General features: G+C 37.6%; 1 protein-coding gene across 3 annotated transcripts in view; it reads right to left on the reverse strand.

Annotated features, from left to right (window-relative positions):
* Positions 1-1,108: 1,108 nt before the first annotated feature.
* Positions 1,109-14,874, reverse strand: part of LRCH2 (leucine rich repeats and calponin homology domain containing 2) — a 40,611-nt gene continuing 26,845 nt past the window's right edge. For 2 of the 3 annotated variants that reach the window (XM_059859731.1, XM_059859730.1), the window contains 7 exons: positions 13,187-13,231; positions 12,739-12,789; positions 11,617-11,674; positions 10,840-10,952; positions 9,587-9,724; positions 9,217-9,294; positions 1,109-8,079 (listed from right to left, as the gene is read on the reverse strand). In XM_059859731.1, coding sequence (XP_059715714.1) covers positions 7,960-8,079; positions 9,217-9,294; positions 9,587-9,724; positions 10,840-10,952; positions 11,617-11,674; positions 12,739-12,789; positions 13,187-13,231 — 603 coding nt within the window. In that variant the 3' untranslated portion in view covers positions 1,109-7,959. The remainder of the gene's footprint in view (positions 8,080-9,216; positions 9,295-9,586; positions 9,725-10,839; positions 10,953-11,616; positions 11,675-12,738; positions 12,790-13,186; positions 13,232-14,874) is intronic. The other variant, XM_059859733.1, reaches the window with a different exon arrangement.

A 14,874-nucleotide genomic window follows, 5' to 3' on the forward strand; every position in this document is an offset into this window, starting at 1 on the left:
CTCTCATCCTGTCACCTGTTACCTGGGGGAAGAGACCAACCCCCAGCTGGCTCCACCCTCCCTTAAGGAGCTACAGAGAGTGATTTGTCCCCTTGAGCCTCCTCTCCTCCAGGCTGAGCCCCTCCAGCTCCCTCAGCTGCTCCTCCTCAGACCTGAACTTTGTGGAGTTCAGCTCAGAACAGAGGCTTCTGAACGTGGCATCATTGCCCTTGAACATTCTTTTTATAAGAGGAAAGTTTTCTTCAGAGCTGAAAACTAAAAACAGACTCAGAGTATTTCAACTATAAACCCATCATTGGTAACTGCAAAAAAAAGTTCCAGCTGCTGAGATGCTTTTGTAAAGGAATGGTGTTCACTTTCTTTGGAATGCTGCTCCTCAGTTTCTGCTTTATAGTCCCCAGTGTGCCTCATCAGAAAACAAAGAGCAGCTGGGTGTCTGCAGGTGCAGAATAAGGTCTCACAGGGAAAAACATCTCTCAAAACAGAGTATTTATTTTCAATCATCAGGCCTAATAATAAAATTGACTACATCTTTAAATAATCTAAGAGAAATTAAGGTAAAATAAATTTGGTCCTATAAAACACTGTTACCTACATAACACTCTGTTACCTATAAAACCTCTGTTACCTACATTTGAATAACCCAACTTAACTACAGCTCCAAAACCTGGCAGTTCTGTTTCCCCAAGACTGGATCAAGCAATTGATGACTGCAAACCACACAGAGTATTTATCTGTGCTAGTGCCAGAGCCAGCTCAGGGAACAGAAGGGAAGCAGATCACCTCTGCTGGGAGGAATTTCTGTGCTGCTTTAAGGTTATCATTAGCAAGACTCAAAAATCTCTGTTGTTCCAAATATAAATGTGAGAAGATACTGGGTGGTTCTTACAGGAAAGTGTGCAAATGTATAAAGATTGCTACAAGTGAGGGCAACTGATCCTTGTATATTCTCACCACTGCTGGTCAAAACCAAAATCCCAACATACTTCACATGTGGATGTGTCCTACTGCCCTGAACCAGGAGTCATCTTTCCTTCTGTTTGTCAGAGGATGTATTTCCTGACATAATGAAGCAGGTCACTTATCTATCAAAATGAAAACACAGACATTTGAGAGAACATACAACAAATTCTCATTATTTACTACAAATATATAAACTGAAATGAAATAAAATTGAATAACTTGACTACATGAAAATTATGAAACAGTTTGTATTTTATACACGGCGTATGTACACTGGTTTTGGAAATGTGGGGTTTATCCATGCAAATTTAATACAAAACACTATTTACAAAAACAAAAGAACAGTAAGAACATTTTTCTAAAGAAACATGTATGTTGGAAGCTCCAGCAATAATGGAAATCCTGAAAAAAGGCTTAATACAGTATAGTACAAGTAACAATCTTCAAAAGTATGAAAGATGCACTTTACAAGAACATGAAATGCAAAATCAATTGAAATGCGCTATCAAAAACTTTGCAAGTATATACACAATTTGAGCATCTATTTTTAATGCTCACTCTCCTGCTGTGCCCTCAGAACTACTTTTGCCACATCCTGCACACATTTACATGTTGACCATTTGGTTACATTGCATCTTCTGAGTTTTATAACCACAAGTTACAAAATAAAATAACTGAATACCAACTGAATGATAACTGTAAAGCAATCACATTTTCTTTGTTCTAGACATTCCACAACAGTCAAAAGTATTCACATGACTCCCAAAGTATTCCACCAACCCACCCTTTTTCACTACACCTGTGTGTATTCCTCCTGGGAACCTCAGCCTTGCCTTGCTGCTGGTGCTACAGCCAGGAATTTGCTTCAGGTATGACATCCCTTCAGCCAACACAGCTGCATCAGCAGCTCCATGTGAAGAGCACAGTCCTGCACAGCTTCAGAATACAAATTAAAACTGAACAGTTACTGCAAACTCCCGTGCCAGTCATGGCACAACCAAACCATACACAAATATAGTCATTTTGGAAACATTTCACTGGTTCACTCTTTTTAAAATGAAACAAAGCAAAAAGGTATCCTTGTGGCATTTCCAAATATTCTCTATTTTACAAATTGCCTTCATAAAACTATGATGGAAAAAGTTATGTTTGCCTTTTTTCACTTAACTTCGAATGAAGTGAGGAAATCCTCCTTAGTGCCAAGAATTTAATTTAAATGTCTGACTTTGTGCAGTAACTGAGTTACAAAACTCTGGAGGGAAATTCTGGTCTCACTGAAGCCTTACAATCATAGACTTATTTAGGTTGGAAGAGACTTTAAATGGATCAAGTTCAACTGCGAATTTAACACTGCCAAAATCAAAGTTTTTCCAAAACAATTTAATTGCTATCAGTCCGAGCTGTTCTTCTCCTTTAGAATTTCCTAGAGTAGCCATAGAAAAAATTTTTGGTTTTTGCTTGTTTTAAGATTAGGATTCTAAAATGTAAAAAACACTCTGAAAATTCTTTTTTGAAAATGCAATTGGCTATATATAATTGGAACTAAAAATTATATTGGATGTCATTTTACGATAACTGGTAAACTAAAACTGACCAAGCAGTTGCAGAAATTGTGCTGCCCTTTGCCTCTCATGCTAAAAAAATAATGGTCAAACCCAATGAGGGAACAAGCACTTCATATAACCACAATTTTAAGATAGTATGTTGGCAAAATTGTACTATGTGAAATACTTAAAGACAAATAAAGCAAAGAGCATTTTATTATGTAACAAACACAGGAGCCAGAACTGCTTCTGTGCAAGTTTAAACTAAAATTCAATTCATCACACATATTCTCTATTTAAGCAGTGAAGATCAGCAGAATTTTTCTTCAGAGGAAAAGAGAAATTTATCTTCATATTTTCCAAAACAACAAACCTGTACCATAACTTTGTTCATTAAGAACTCAATTCACCCATCCGTCTGTCTGTAAATGAATGACACATGACCCAGAGTGTAGCATATGGAACAAACCCAGCAGTTCTGTTTGCATTTCCTCCTGGAAGTGCACGAGGGCCACATTAACCCCTTCAGAGCCACGGTGCTATTTGCAGTGAGAAAAGGTCTGCAGTTCCCAGAGCAACAGCAGCCTCTGCCTCACTGCATCACCCACTGCTGGGGAAAGATGAATATTGCTGAACAGCTATTAGTGATTACTCTCAAATTATCACTCAGGTTTTGCTCAGGTTGCAGCATCTCTTTAGGAGCAAGGAGGTGTTTCTGTCAGCAGTTGTCCTGCACAGCCTCACTGGCACAAAGGCAGGGGAGCACAAGTGGCACGTGCCAGGTCCCCTGCCCAGGGCTGGGCACAGGCAGTGCCCTCTGCACCATCAGCCACGCTTCCTGCAGCACTGGGACACAGCTGGCCAAACCAAATGGGCTCTGGGAACACAAAGCTGGCAAATCCCTGGTTGCTCTGAGCTCTACTAAAAGCTCCATGCCCTCAGCTACAAAACACAAACTTCTTTACTGAGACTGAAGGCTTTTCCTGAAGTGATACACTGTGAAGTCAATTCAGAGCACTCTCTGCTTGGACAACTCTGCTTTGCCTTTCCCATTGCTGGTCATAATGACATTTTCTTAATTCCAAACTGTGTGTGTTGGGGTGTTTATTTACTTTTGCTTTTCAAGTAGAGATCCTCTAACAGAAACAGAGACACGTGCCTGATCTGGTGAGGGAAAAGTGACATGGGATTTGCCAATACCAAGCCACATCCACCTGCAGAAGGGCTAAAACCTCCCACAGATTGCTTTCAGTTGAAATCAGTGGAATCAGACTTTCAAATAAACACTTAAAGAATAAGCAAAGGGAAGAAGTGCCAGACCTTTGTCCCTCTCTTCAGTACCAACATGACACATGCAAGTTCCATTTTAGTGAAAACAGATGTCTTCGTGTTTGCTTGAATTTAGCTACAGATTTATGTCAAAATCTGAGGAGAGTGCCACTAAATGATATGGTATTTAAAATGAAGTTTTGAGTGCAGTAAAAACCTAATGGTTGTCCTCACCTACTATTTTATTGAGGTAACAACACTATCCCACCTCACTTCAATGTAATTTTTCCTACCATCTAAATACTGTTGGGCTTATCAGAAATTTTTTATTACATGGATCCACATAACATTTTACAACTTCATTTGACTTACTAGAGGCTTACCAGACTTATTTTAGTTAAGAATCTGACACTAAAGTTTGCTAATGTCAAACAAGTATAAGCCATGTTTGCAATGGTCTCCAGCTCAGGTGTTTGACAAACCAAAAAGGCAAGAATCTACTGGGTAAAACTTGCCTTGACTTCAGTAAAGCCTAGGATTTAAAAAAAAAAAAAATTATGATTCCTGTCAGTTGTTTATTATTTCAAATCCATTCCTCCCTATTTTATGCTCATAGTTCCTGGTTAGATTTTGGAAGGACTCCAGATCAGGGGTCTGGAGGGTTTCTGCATCCCCAGCAGTGCCCCAGTGAGCACAGAGAATTAGCAGTGCTGGAGAGCAGATCAAAAGCATTTCTGAGATACTCTCTGGGAAGACACCACACTTCACAACAATTATTTTACTGTCACTGCTGTCAGACCTCACCATATCTGGGACATTATTGCTCAAGTGAAAGATCAGTCACATGTGACATACTGCATGCAGTGACATAAAACACAAAAAATACACAAGGCCAGAAGCCCTGCCACTATGCTGATCCACTCTGTAATTTACAGCTCATGCCACATTATTGCCAAGTTTATTAGGAAAACTTAATGCACCTTCCTAAAGCTTTTAATGTTGAGTTTTCTTCATGTTGTAAGTGAAAACAGAATGAGTGCAACAGGAACTGAGCAGGCCTCTGTTTTTATCTACCCTATCAGCTGTATCAAGTACTAAGTAATGGCATCATATCCTAAACAAAACTGAAAATGGGTATCTCAAACACTGGAAATGTTTGAAGCATGAATTCTGGAATCAATGGTACAAATTCTTACAAAAATTCAAGAGGAAGAAGGGAAGTGGCCCAGAGTAACCAAGAGCCTGAATGCACTAGATCTGAAATGAACAAAAATAAATAAGATGCTGGGGATCAAAAGGAAAGGGGAAAAGGAGTAGAGTATATGCAAATTCTTGTACAGAGAAGACACAGCTATCTCCACAGGCTTCCTGGAAATGAAAATTTCAAATTCAAATCTTTTTAGCATCACTTTTCAAATTGCTGTTAAAGAAATCACAATGGTACAAGCCAATGCTAGCAAGGCTTTAGATTATTAGTAGTAGTAGTAAAAGCAGTTAGAGATGAGAAGAAGATTCATCCAAGCACAGTGGATCTTTTCTCAGACTGCTCCTAAGGGTACTTGAAGGCTTTAATCTTTGCCATGCTAAAAGGGAAGCCTGGAAGAATCATGATTATCCTTCCCCATAAGCAAGAAGGCAGCCATAATAATTTCCAAGGAATGGCAAAGCAAGACTGTTGGTAGCAAGTCTGTGGGGAAGAATTGCAGAGAACTAAAAAAAAAAAAAGTTGTTTTAGTAGATTTCTGTTCAAAATGAGTACATAAGTTTCATATCCAGTTTTCAGCTTACTAAGGAGTTTGAAAAACCCCTAAGAAGTCAGCAGCTGCCATGCTACATCAAGGGAATTTTTAATATTTACACTGTGATGTAACTTAATAAAATTAGTTCAAGAAGGAAAAATGTTATTTTAAGATCAGAGAATGTTTTTAAATATGACAAGGAAATAGCAGTGGAGATCAGTTTTCCGATAACAAAGTGACAATTTATAGTTAGCACTTCCATGGCTAACACTGAACTAGAACTTTGCTCTGGTAGCAGCAACAGTGAAATGAAAGACAAGGACTTATTCTTTTTGAGTGGCTGGGTTTTTAAATGCAGCAGGCTAGCATTCTGCTTAGTGAATTATAACTTTTCCTTTAGTTTTTGCATGACTTTTGAGATAGTGACATTAATGAAAATAGAGACTGAAGTTGTTAAAATAACCATTAGAAGAGATGCAAGAACCAATTAGAGATAGATTTGAAATACAGTATTTCAAATGTCAAAGCAATCCAGTTTCTTTAAACACATATTTATCTAACCTAAGATTTATATCTAGGACTTTGCAAATTAATTTATACACCAGCCTCTCCATAGCTGTGTTTTAAGACAACACTATATGAACAAGAGTGGATTTTAGCTATTACATGTACACAAACTTGTTTCAATGGATTTAAAAACAAGTGGTAATTTTAAACTTTTCAGAAAAAGGTTATTCTTCCAGTCAGCTATTGCCTATAAGACTACAATAAGAACAATGGTCAATACTCCTCCCTCATTTTTTAATGAATTACCTTACATGGGGTCTTGGTCAATTGGAAAGAACAGAATCCAATCTTGTCACATGCCTGGCAAACATATCCCTCAACTGAAAATAACTTAGCCTGAAATAGAAAATCTGTGGCAGTAAAGACATTTTTCTAATTGAGCTACCTATTCATGAAGAACAAACTAATACAAACAGGCCTACTACCAAATGATGAAATTATTTGCAACTTGTTTGGAGAACTCAACTGAGTATGGTTCAACACACCAAGAATTTGTTCAGAAGCAAACAAATAAATGAACTCAGAAGCCTCAAAAGAACACCACAGTGGAAATGTTTCTTTTTCCCATTTATCCACGGATCCAATGTCTCAGCACAGTGACATCTGTACAAACTGACCTGTGTGCTAATGCCACACTCATGGAAACTACACAATAAACCCTGCTAAAAAGATAAACACTGATACTTCCCAGCTAAATTATGGATATACCTGTTGTAAAAATGGCATGTGAGATCAGGAGCAATATTACACAAAATCCTGAACATCACAGCGTAAACCTGAGATTTTGGCAGTTTTATCAAAATGTCCTAAATTACTCTGTATGAATCACTAGTCCTCATGTCTTAATTCATCATGTGTATTTGTTTGTCCCAAAGAAAGAAAAGTAGACAACTTTGCTTTTGTCCAACAATAAAATAAACCAAATGTAATTAGGTATTATCAAATTAAATAGCATAAATAAAAAGTATTTACAGTATTTTCTAATTATTAGACAACAATTAAATTGTGCAACAAACTTAAAACACCCAACATCAAAAATGTGAAGTATTACTTAAATCTTCACATACTGATTTTACAAAAAAACTATTAAAATATTAAAAAATTTCCATTTTATCTATTTTAAACAAAGAAACTTCAAAAATGTTTAAGACTATTAAGAGTTATCAATTACACAGGCACTTCACAGGTAAACAATCTACAGTACAACTGAAAAAAAATATTTGGCACCAACCTAGAAGACTGGAAAAACTCAATAAACTGTGTCCTTTTCTCACTGTATCCTGTTCTGTGTAATCACCAGACACTCAGACTCAATACTGGCAACGTAAGAAGTGCGAAGTTACAATCAGGAGTGCAAAAAAACAAATATTAGAATGCAAATATTAAGCTTTCAGAGAGTGAAAGGGGATTACAAGTGATCAGTTGCTCACATTTTTACCATCATACCATCGCTACATTTTTGACTTATCATTAAATCAAATGATTGACTCAAAAAAATTAAAGTGACAGGGGGTGTGCTTTGTACTTTCAAAAGTAATTCAAACAACATTTTCAATGTAAAAAAAGAAATCCAGCATTTAACTCTAACACTGAGATGTTAAATGGCAGCTTTTAACTTAACCAGAAAGAGAACCTGATGCTACCACATTCTCTTAGTACATCCAATTACAAAAGAACAAAAAAGAAGAACAGTTATGTTCTTTTAACTGTGAACTGACTCCAAGGTTTTCACACACAGCTCCAAAGTAAGGCTCTCTACAGCATCTGGACAGGTTTTAGTTTTTGATGGCTTGGGTGTTCCCGTGTAGGAGGCTGCAGTGCCTCAGAGAATCCATAACAGAGCAAATGGGAAGCTGTCTAGCTGCCAAGAAGTTGTGTCACATGGAAGAAAGCTGAGATACTTTCAATGCAGGCAACTCAAGCAGGGCTTGAACTGTGAGACCAACCTTCACCAGACCCCTTTCCTCCAGAATGTGATGAGGCAAGCAAAGTCTCTCCTGCAAAAGAACACAGGACATTTAACCAGTTCCATGCCTTTGTCCCCAGGGCAGGTAACAAACACATTCTCTGAAGCCACACACACGACAGGAAGACACTTGCAGAGAAAACATCTCTGGCCTTAAATGTCCCTGTGGTTCTCTCCAGCAAGAGAATGGGCAGAAACTTGTTAGAGTTAGGATCTGTTTGAAGTGTTAAACTATGACAATGCCAGAAGATACATAAAAGACTGCTAAATTCTTAAAGAAAATAACTTTCTTTTCATAAGCAGAGTCAGAAAAACAAGCTGCTGGGTGCTGTTGGCTCAGTGGCCTTCTCTCCCTTTCCCTGTTTTGCAAACTTATTACCAACCTTTCTCTTGGGATAACTTAGAAGTGCTGACAGACTCAATAATGAACCATTCTCCAAGAAAGTCATCATTCAGCCTCAAAATTCAGCACAAGCTGGACCATCTTCCCAACTGCCAGCTGGTGTTACAAGTAATGCATGAGGTCAATCTCAGCAGCTCTTGCTTCTGAATGGGCTGTGGCTCCACATGAGACAGAAGCTATGGCAGAGCAGTAAACCAGCTTCTAAATCTATCAACTAATTTTCTTCTTGCACTAGAGAATATCAAGGGAATTATTTTGTCTCATAATATGCAGGAAATTAATTTTGTTTAGGTTTTTTTCTCCTCATAAAAGGAAGTAAGAGGATACACTTGGGCACCAGAAGCACAAGAAACGGGCTGCAACTACAGCCATGCTAAAAAAGAGAGTCAATCATTCAGGCTACAGACTTCTATAAATGTAGGATTTTCCTAGGCAGAATGAATTCATGCCAAAATGAGTTGCTAAACTCAAAGACTTTCAAGTAACAAAACAAGTCTCAAGTCCATTTCTTCGTTTAGATGACAATATATTTTACAAGGAGGTCAGTGTTATTTTTACTATTAAGAACTGACTAGAAACCCATAAAGTAGCTTCCTCAAGTTCATCCCATAACCCTGGGATGGAACTTCTCTTCAGATCTTCAAATTCTCTGGTCAATGAGATAATCACTACTGCTCCCTAAACAAAACTCCCCTAATCCCCCAAACTCAGTATTTGCTGGCGTTTTCTGTGGTTATTAATAAATCAAGAAAGCAATTTGTGTACCTGTGGAACGCCCAACTTTTTACAAGCATCGAGAAAGTTTTCAACATTTCTTCGGCACTTTGCCATGCTGAGTTTAGGCTGTGAAGACAGGATATTAAATCTTCATCAGACATTCATGAAGGAGTGCATATTTCTGATGTCAATTCACTTACAGTTACTAAAACACAAGACACATTCTACGGAGACTCAGTATGAGGAAAACATAAATTAAACTTCTGAGCCTCGCTTAATGCTTCTTCCAAGAAAAACCAAAGTGAGTAATGTAGCAAATCAATGTGGTAAATATGAGTCACAATGTTTAATACTGAAATTCAAAAGCTTCTTTTCATGTAAGATGTACCAAAAATGAGATAAATGATGTATGCCTTACCACTGCTGGCGATGGGACGTGAATGCTGGCAACAGAACGTGGCCTTATGTGGTTGGCTAAATGGCAAAGAACCACCCCATCCATCAACGCTGCACCAATGTCATCTGGCAAAATCACCTTCAACCTGGATTCAAGATTCTAGGAAAAAGGCCATAAGTAAGTTACTCTCAACATTAGCTAGTTTTTCATATTAAAAGCAGGGTATTTTAAAGCATGGAGATGTTTAAAAGGAACATTTTAATACTAAAGTGAAATAAACAGAATAAATGTATACTTTACTCAATATAAACATCCTTTTCTCCTTACAGGCCCTGTGTTCCTGGGCCTGTTCCTTTGTTTGTATTGTTGGATTTTTCTTGTGTTTTATGTTATTTTGTGGGGTTTTTTTAAATGACACAACATACAGTGAGAAAGATACTCTGCCAACAATGACCAGAAAACACAGCTCTCAAGCCCATACAACAAACTCACTGCTCATAACAGGAAAGCACAGAACTTAAGGACAGAAATGTTATGCTGAATATGTGATCAGTGCTTAGTGGGCAGAATCTGTGAGCTGAAACCATACAGGATTTTATGAGAAGGAGGAAAATAAAAAAACATGAGAACACAACTGTGGGAAAAGCTGTGTTGCAAAACAGAGAAGGCAAACAATGTTTTTTCCCAGCCCAACAACAAGACTTCACTGCTCAGGAAGTGAACCAGACAAACAAACATCCTTCATAGAAGTCACACCACAATTCAGCACTGCCCTGAAAAGCAAAGCAGCTATGATTTAGTTAACTCTAACTGCTAAATGCCTTGAAAACAGAACTACACAAAAAACAATTTACTAGAAATCTGAAATGTAGAGCCCATTCAGGATTATGAAATTTGTGGCAACTTTCTACACTCAAAAAGCATTTGGCCATTAAGAAAACAATAATAATTTTTCTTCAGATCTCAGGTCAAACAATAGCAAACACAAGCAGATTTATTGTGTCCCTAGAAAATTTAAAACCTCAGAAAAAAAAATTAATTTCACTTTGTTTTTTAGAAAGAAAACAACCCCAACTAATTCCCAGTTGGTATTTTGGTTGGACCCAAACAAGTACCAGTGCAGCCTGTTACATGAAATTCCTTAGGAAGAAATACCACTACAGGGATGCCCTTTTACAACTGCAACAACTTGGAGGCCTTTAAAATGCAGATTTAAATTGCAGAACAGAGCAAACCAAATGCACTGCACCCATACAGTGAATGATGGTACCTACACTGCGAAGCTGCCTGATTTGTTCCCTCTCTTCCCTTAAATGTTCCATTTTCCTCCTCATAGTAAACCCAGGATCCACTGCACCGTAGTCCTGGCGTGAGGCACGGCTGAAAGCTGTCAAACATGAGGGAAATCAGTCAGAATTCAGATTGAAAACATTCAAAAACTAAAGATCTATAACTGAGGATAAAAACAGGAAAAAAACTGCAGAACTTTTAAGAACAAATAGATTTAAGCATCCTGCTAGAAAAGATGCTGCCTAGGAAACATCTTTCAAATAAAATGCAGAGATCATCTGACTTAAGTGTAAGCAGATAATTAGAAAATATGGAGACTGAACTGACTTCAGTATTGAAGTATCAGTATGGGACATACAACTCCATCTGCACTTCTTCAAGAATCTCAATCTAGCTTTCAAAGTATTTGGATTGTGTTCTACTTTTAATCAAGTATAAAGCCTTTAAGCCATCAAAAGCTCAAGAACAATTGTGTACTGTTTCCCTGTTCTTTGACAGTATGCACTAAGTATGCACAAAATAAATAAATGGGGAAAAAAAAACCCTTTAAAAAAATAAGCCCCCCAAAAAATCCCAAACAAATAATTTTGCAACTTGAGGAGCTTCCAATTATTTGTTTGCCAAAGCAGCTGTCTGTGCCTTTCCCAGTACACTGCAGTGATAAGTAAATTGAGTGAACTGCTGTACTGTGACATCTGCTATGCTTACTGCCTCTTGCAGCCTGGAAAATAAACACACTGTGCTAGAGAACAGCAGCTTACCTGACCTTGGTTTGAGACCAAATGGACCATGAGTGTTACTATCTGTCCTTTCATAATCCTGTTAAAAGAGATGAAGTCAGTTTCTTCCACTCATTAAAGGAAAGAACTTTTGCTCCCACCGAGATACTGTTTAAATTATTCTTGCCTAAGGAGAGTCCTTCTGCCTGACTGTAATAGTCTTTTGAAGAGGACAGTATAAAATAAATTGAATGAATGTAACCTTATCACATATAGATAAAACTGTTATAATGAGAAAGGAAAGCAGCACTAGATTATCTAAAATGTATTTTAAAATATTTCAAACTACTGCAAACCATTCTGTGAACAGAGTTTAAGCCAGCTGTAAGCAGATGCAAATATTCTCCCCATGTTTAGCATCAAAACATTTCTTAAGAAATATCTACTTCCAACTATGAAGACCAGGTTTTTATCATTTCACCATCTGGAAAGGGAATGCACTCAATATCTTGCTATGTACAAGAGATACCCTTGTTCCATTCCAGTGTATTCTGGGAGAGGTTTTAATTCTGCTCTCTCAGGCTCCTCACTGACATGAGGAAGAAATGTTTACAATATTTGCTTTACTTGGAGCTAAGCAGTGCAGTGCTCTCCCAGTGAGACTCCATGCACACCACCCCTGAATGAAGCTGGAAGGCTGCACCATAAAGGTGACACCCAGGATTGAGAAGGATGAAACTCCTCGAGAAGTGTCACCAGTGGGTTCCTGGTGATGCATAAAGTACTAAACCATAAACTACAAATCCTCTCAGTGACTTTGTGCCCAGAAGAGCAGTATTCCCTAGGAAGGCCTATCAGATATGGCAAATTTGGTTTTCGTTTCATTAGTATTTTCATCAGGAAAAATAATGGAGACAAAGCAATGCACCTTTCCTCACACCAGTCAAAAAGAAGAACTCTAGCAGAGACCTGAGTTGCAAAGGTAAAACAAGTTGTAATATCTGTCCCTAGTTTCTGTTTCTTTTTTAATTTTTATTATGATGAAATACTTCTAATTGTAATTTCAAAGGAAACTAACAGCTTTGTATCTGCATGAAAACCTGGTGACAGCAATGAACACAAAGAAATGTTTGTTGAATGAAAAACAAACCCACAAACTTGTACCTCAGACGACACAGGAGACTGTGGGGACACATTAGTATTATCACTGTCTTGCTAAAAAGAAATCAAAAAGATGAAATTATAAAAATGAAAATGATGATTTAACAAGAAACATGAAATTATGAAATCCATGAGACATGTAACATTTATCAAGTATGCTACAAACTGGCAGCAACTAAACTTAAAATAGGTAAGGCAAGGAACCACAGTTGGCTGTTTATATCAAATATTAGTTTTACATCACCTCTGCTTGATAGGTGAATTAATTTTGCTATTACCAAAGCAAGCAAACATCCTACTGTTCCCCAGCAGGCAATCATGATCATTTTTTTCAAATAAAGGAGTATAACAGTTATTTCTGCTATAGCTTTGGAATGCAAAGTTAATTTGTCCAAAACAGACAAGAGAATAAATTTATTTCTTAATATTTCCAACAATTACTACATCTCACCTCATCATTTTCATTTCCACTTGAACTCTTTCTGGAAGACTTATACTGCAAAACACACACAATTATTACTTTAAAATGAAAGCATGGTTTTCATTTGAACTAAAAGGCTTGCTTTCACTCAGATGTTATTTATTACTAATGAAGCTGCTGAGAAGAAAGGCCATGTTACAGAAACAAAGAACAAAAAGAAACAAACCAGAAAAGAACATGACATTTCTAGGTGAGACAAGATCTTCATTAGTTGAAGAGATAAGTGCATTTTAAAACAAAACACTTTCATAATGTGAACTCTGCATGTGACAGCTGATCCAAGTGAAAAGATCTTAACAACTGCTAACATGAAGCATTATTTCTTAGAAAAAATTATGCAACCTGTGAAAACTGCTTTTGTAATATGTTTTATGTGACTAAGATTGCTTACACTTCAGGAGATTGACTTGACATTGCAAAAAGTTAAATTAAAAAAGATTAAGGTTGCCTTTAAAACTTCAAAGCCTGATCACATCCTTTTATGTATTTAAGACAATGCTTTACCCACAGGTCTGATTTGTTGTGTGTTGCCTTCAGCACTGTCCCACTTCCCTGATTATGCAGAAAGTGGAGAAAAATAAGGAGGAATTGAAGGAAAAAAATGTACAGAAGTGGTATTTAAAAAAATAAATCTATTTCATTGTCTACAGATCAAGTGTAGTAAAAGTAGAGGAGCCCCATGCAGACTGAATTAAAGAGACCATCACCACAAAAGCCTAAGTTTGTGGGGTGTACGTGGCCAGGCTACTCCTCTTCGTGATGTGACACAAATGCAGGCTAAGCAAGAGACAACTGGATTGTCACTGCTTGCTCACAAAGCACTGGTGTCTATTTTTTTCCCAGTTTGCCATGGCAAACAGGCTCTGTTTCAGTGGCTTATTGCCTTGGTTTTGCAAAAGAAACCATGAAACAGTGTTGTTTGTACTGGTACAGGCTGTTTAATTCACTTAGGAGACCCATCTAGAGCTGTGTATAATGTGATTTCAGGCATCTGCTTCCATCACAGAGCTCACAACTGACTGCTGAGTTATGAGCAACCACTTCTGTATTGGTAGCACAGCTCTTTAACCAGGCAAACAACTGAATCCCGTTCTACTGAGAAGATTCTCTCTCTTTCTCCTCCAATGCCACATAAATAAACTAATTTCAGGATGAAAACCCTGGAAAGAGGATACAACTCTGTAATCTCTTCAGGAAAAAACAGAAGGGCTTCTGGAATCACAACAGTATATGAGATAGATGGCATGCTCTGTTCTCCCAAGAATTTAATTTCTTTGAAGTTCCCTGGCATTTCACAAAGATGTCTGATGGCAAAGACCCAAGAAACTAATTTCATAGGTGACAAATTTAATTCCAATTCAACCTAGCACTGTTCAGAGCTCTCCTATTTCCCTACTTAGCCCAAAACAAACGTTTCCCAGTGCTGCTGGAACCTCCTCTCTGTTCTGCAGAAAGCAGACACTGGCACCTGCTGACTGAGGGTGCACACTACAGCAGCAAGGGAACATTGAAAACATTCCTTCTGAAATGAAAACTAATACCATGAGACCCAAAAGGCATAAATCATTCCTAGAATCATGCTCAAAAAAAGGCAATGTATCTTTTCTTTGCACTAAAAATATGTACATAAATCGCTAAATAAAAATCCCTCCAAATAG

The sequence above is a fragment of the Haemorhous mexicanus genome, chromosome 14 (assembly GCF_027477595.1).
Source record: "Haemorhous mexicanus isolate bHaeMex1 chromosome 14, bHaeMex1.pri, whole genome shotgun sequence".
Classification (NCBI taxonomy): domain Eukaryota; kingdom Metazoa; phylum Chordata; class Aves; order Passeriformes; family Fringillidae; genus Haemorhous; species Haemorhous mexicanus.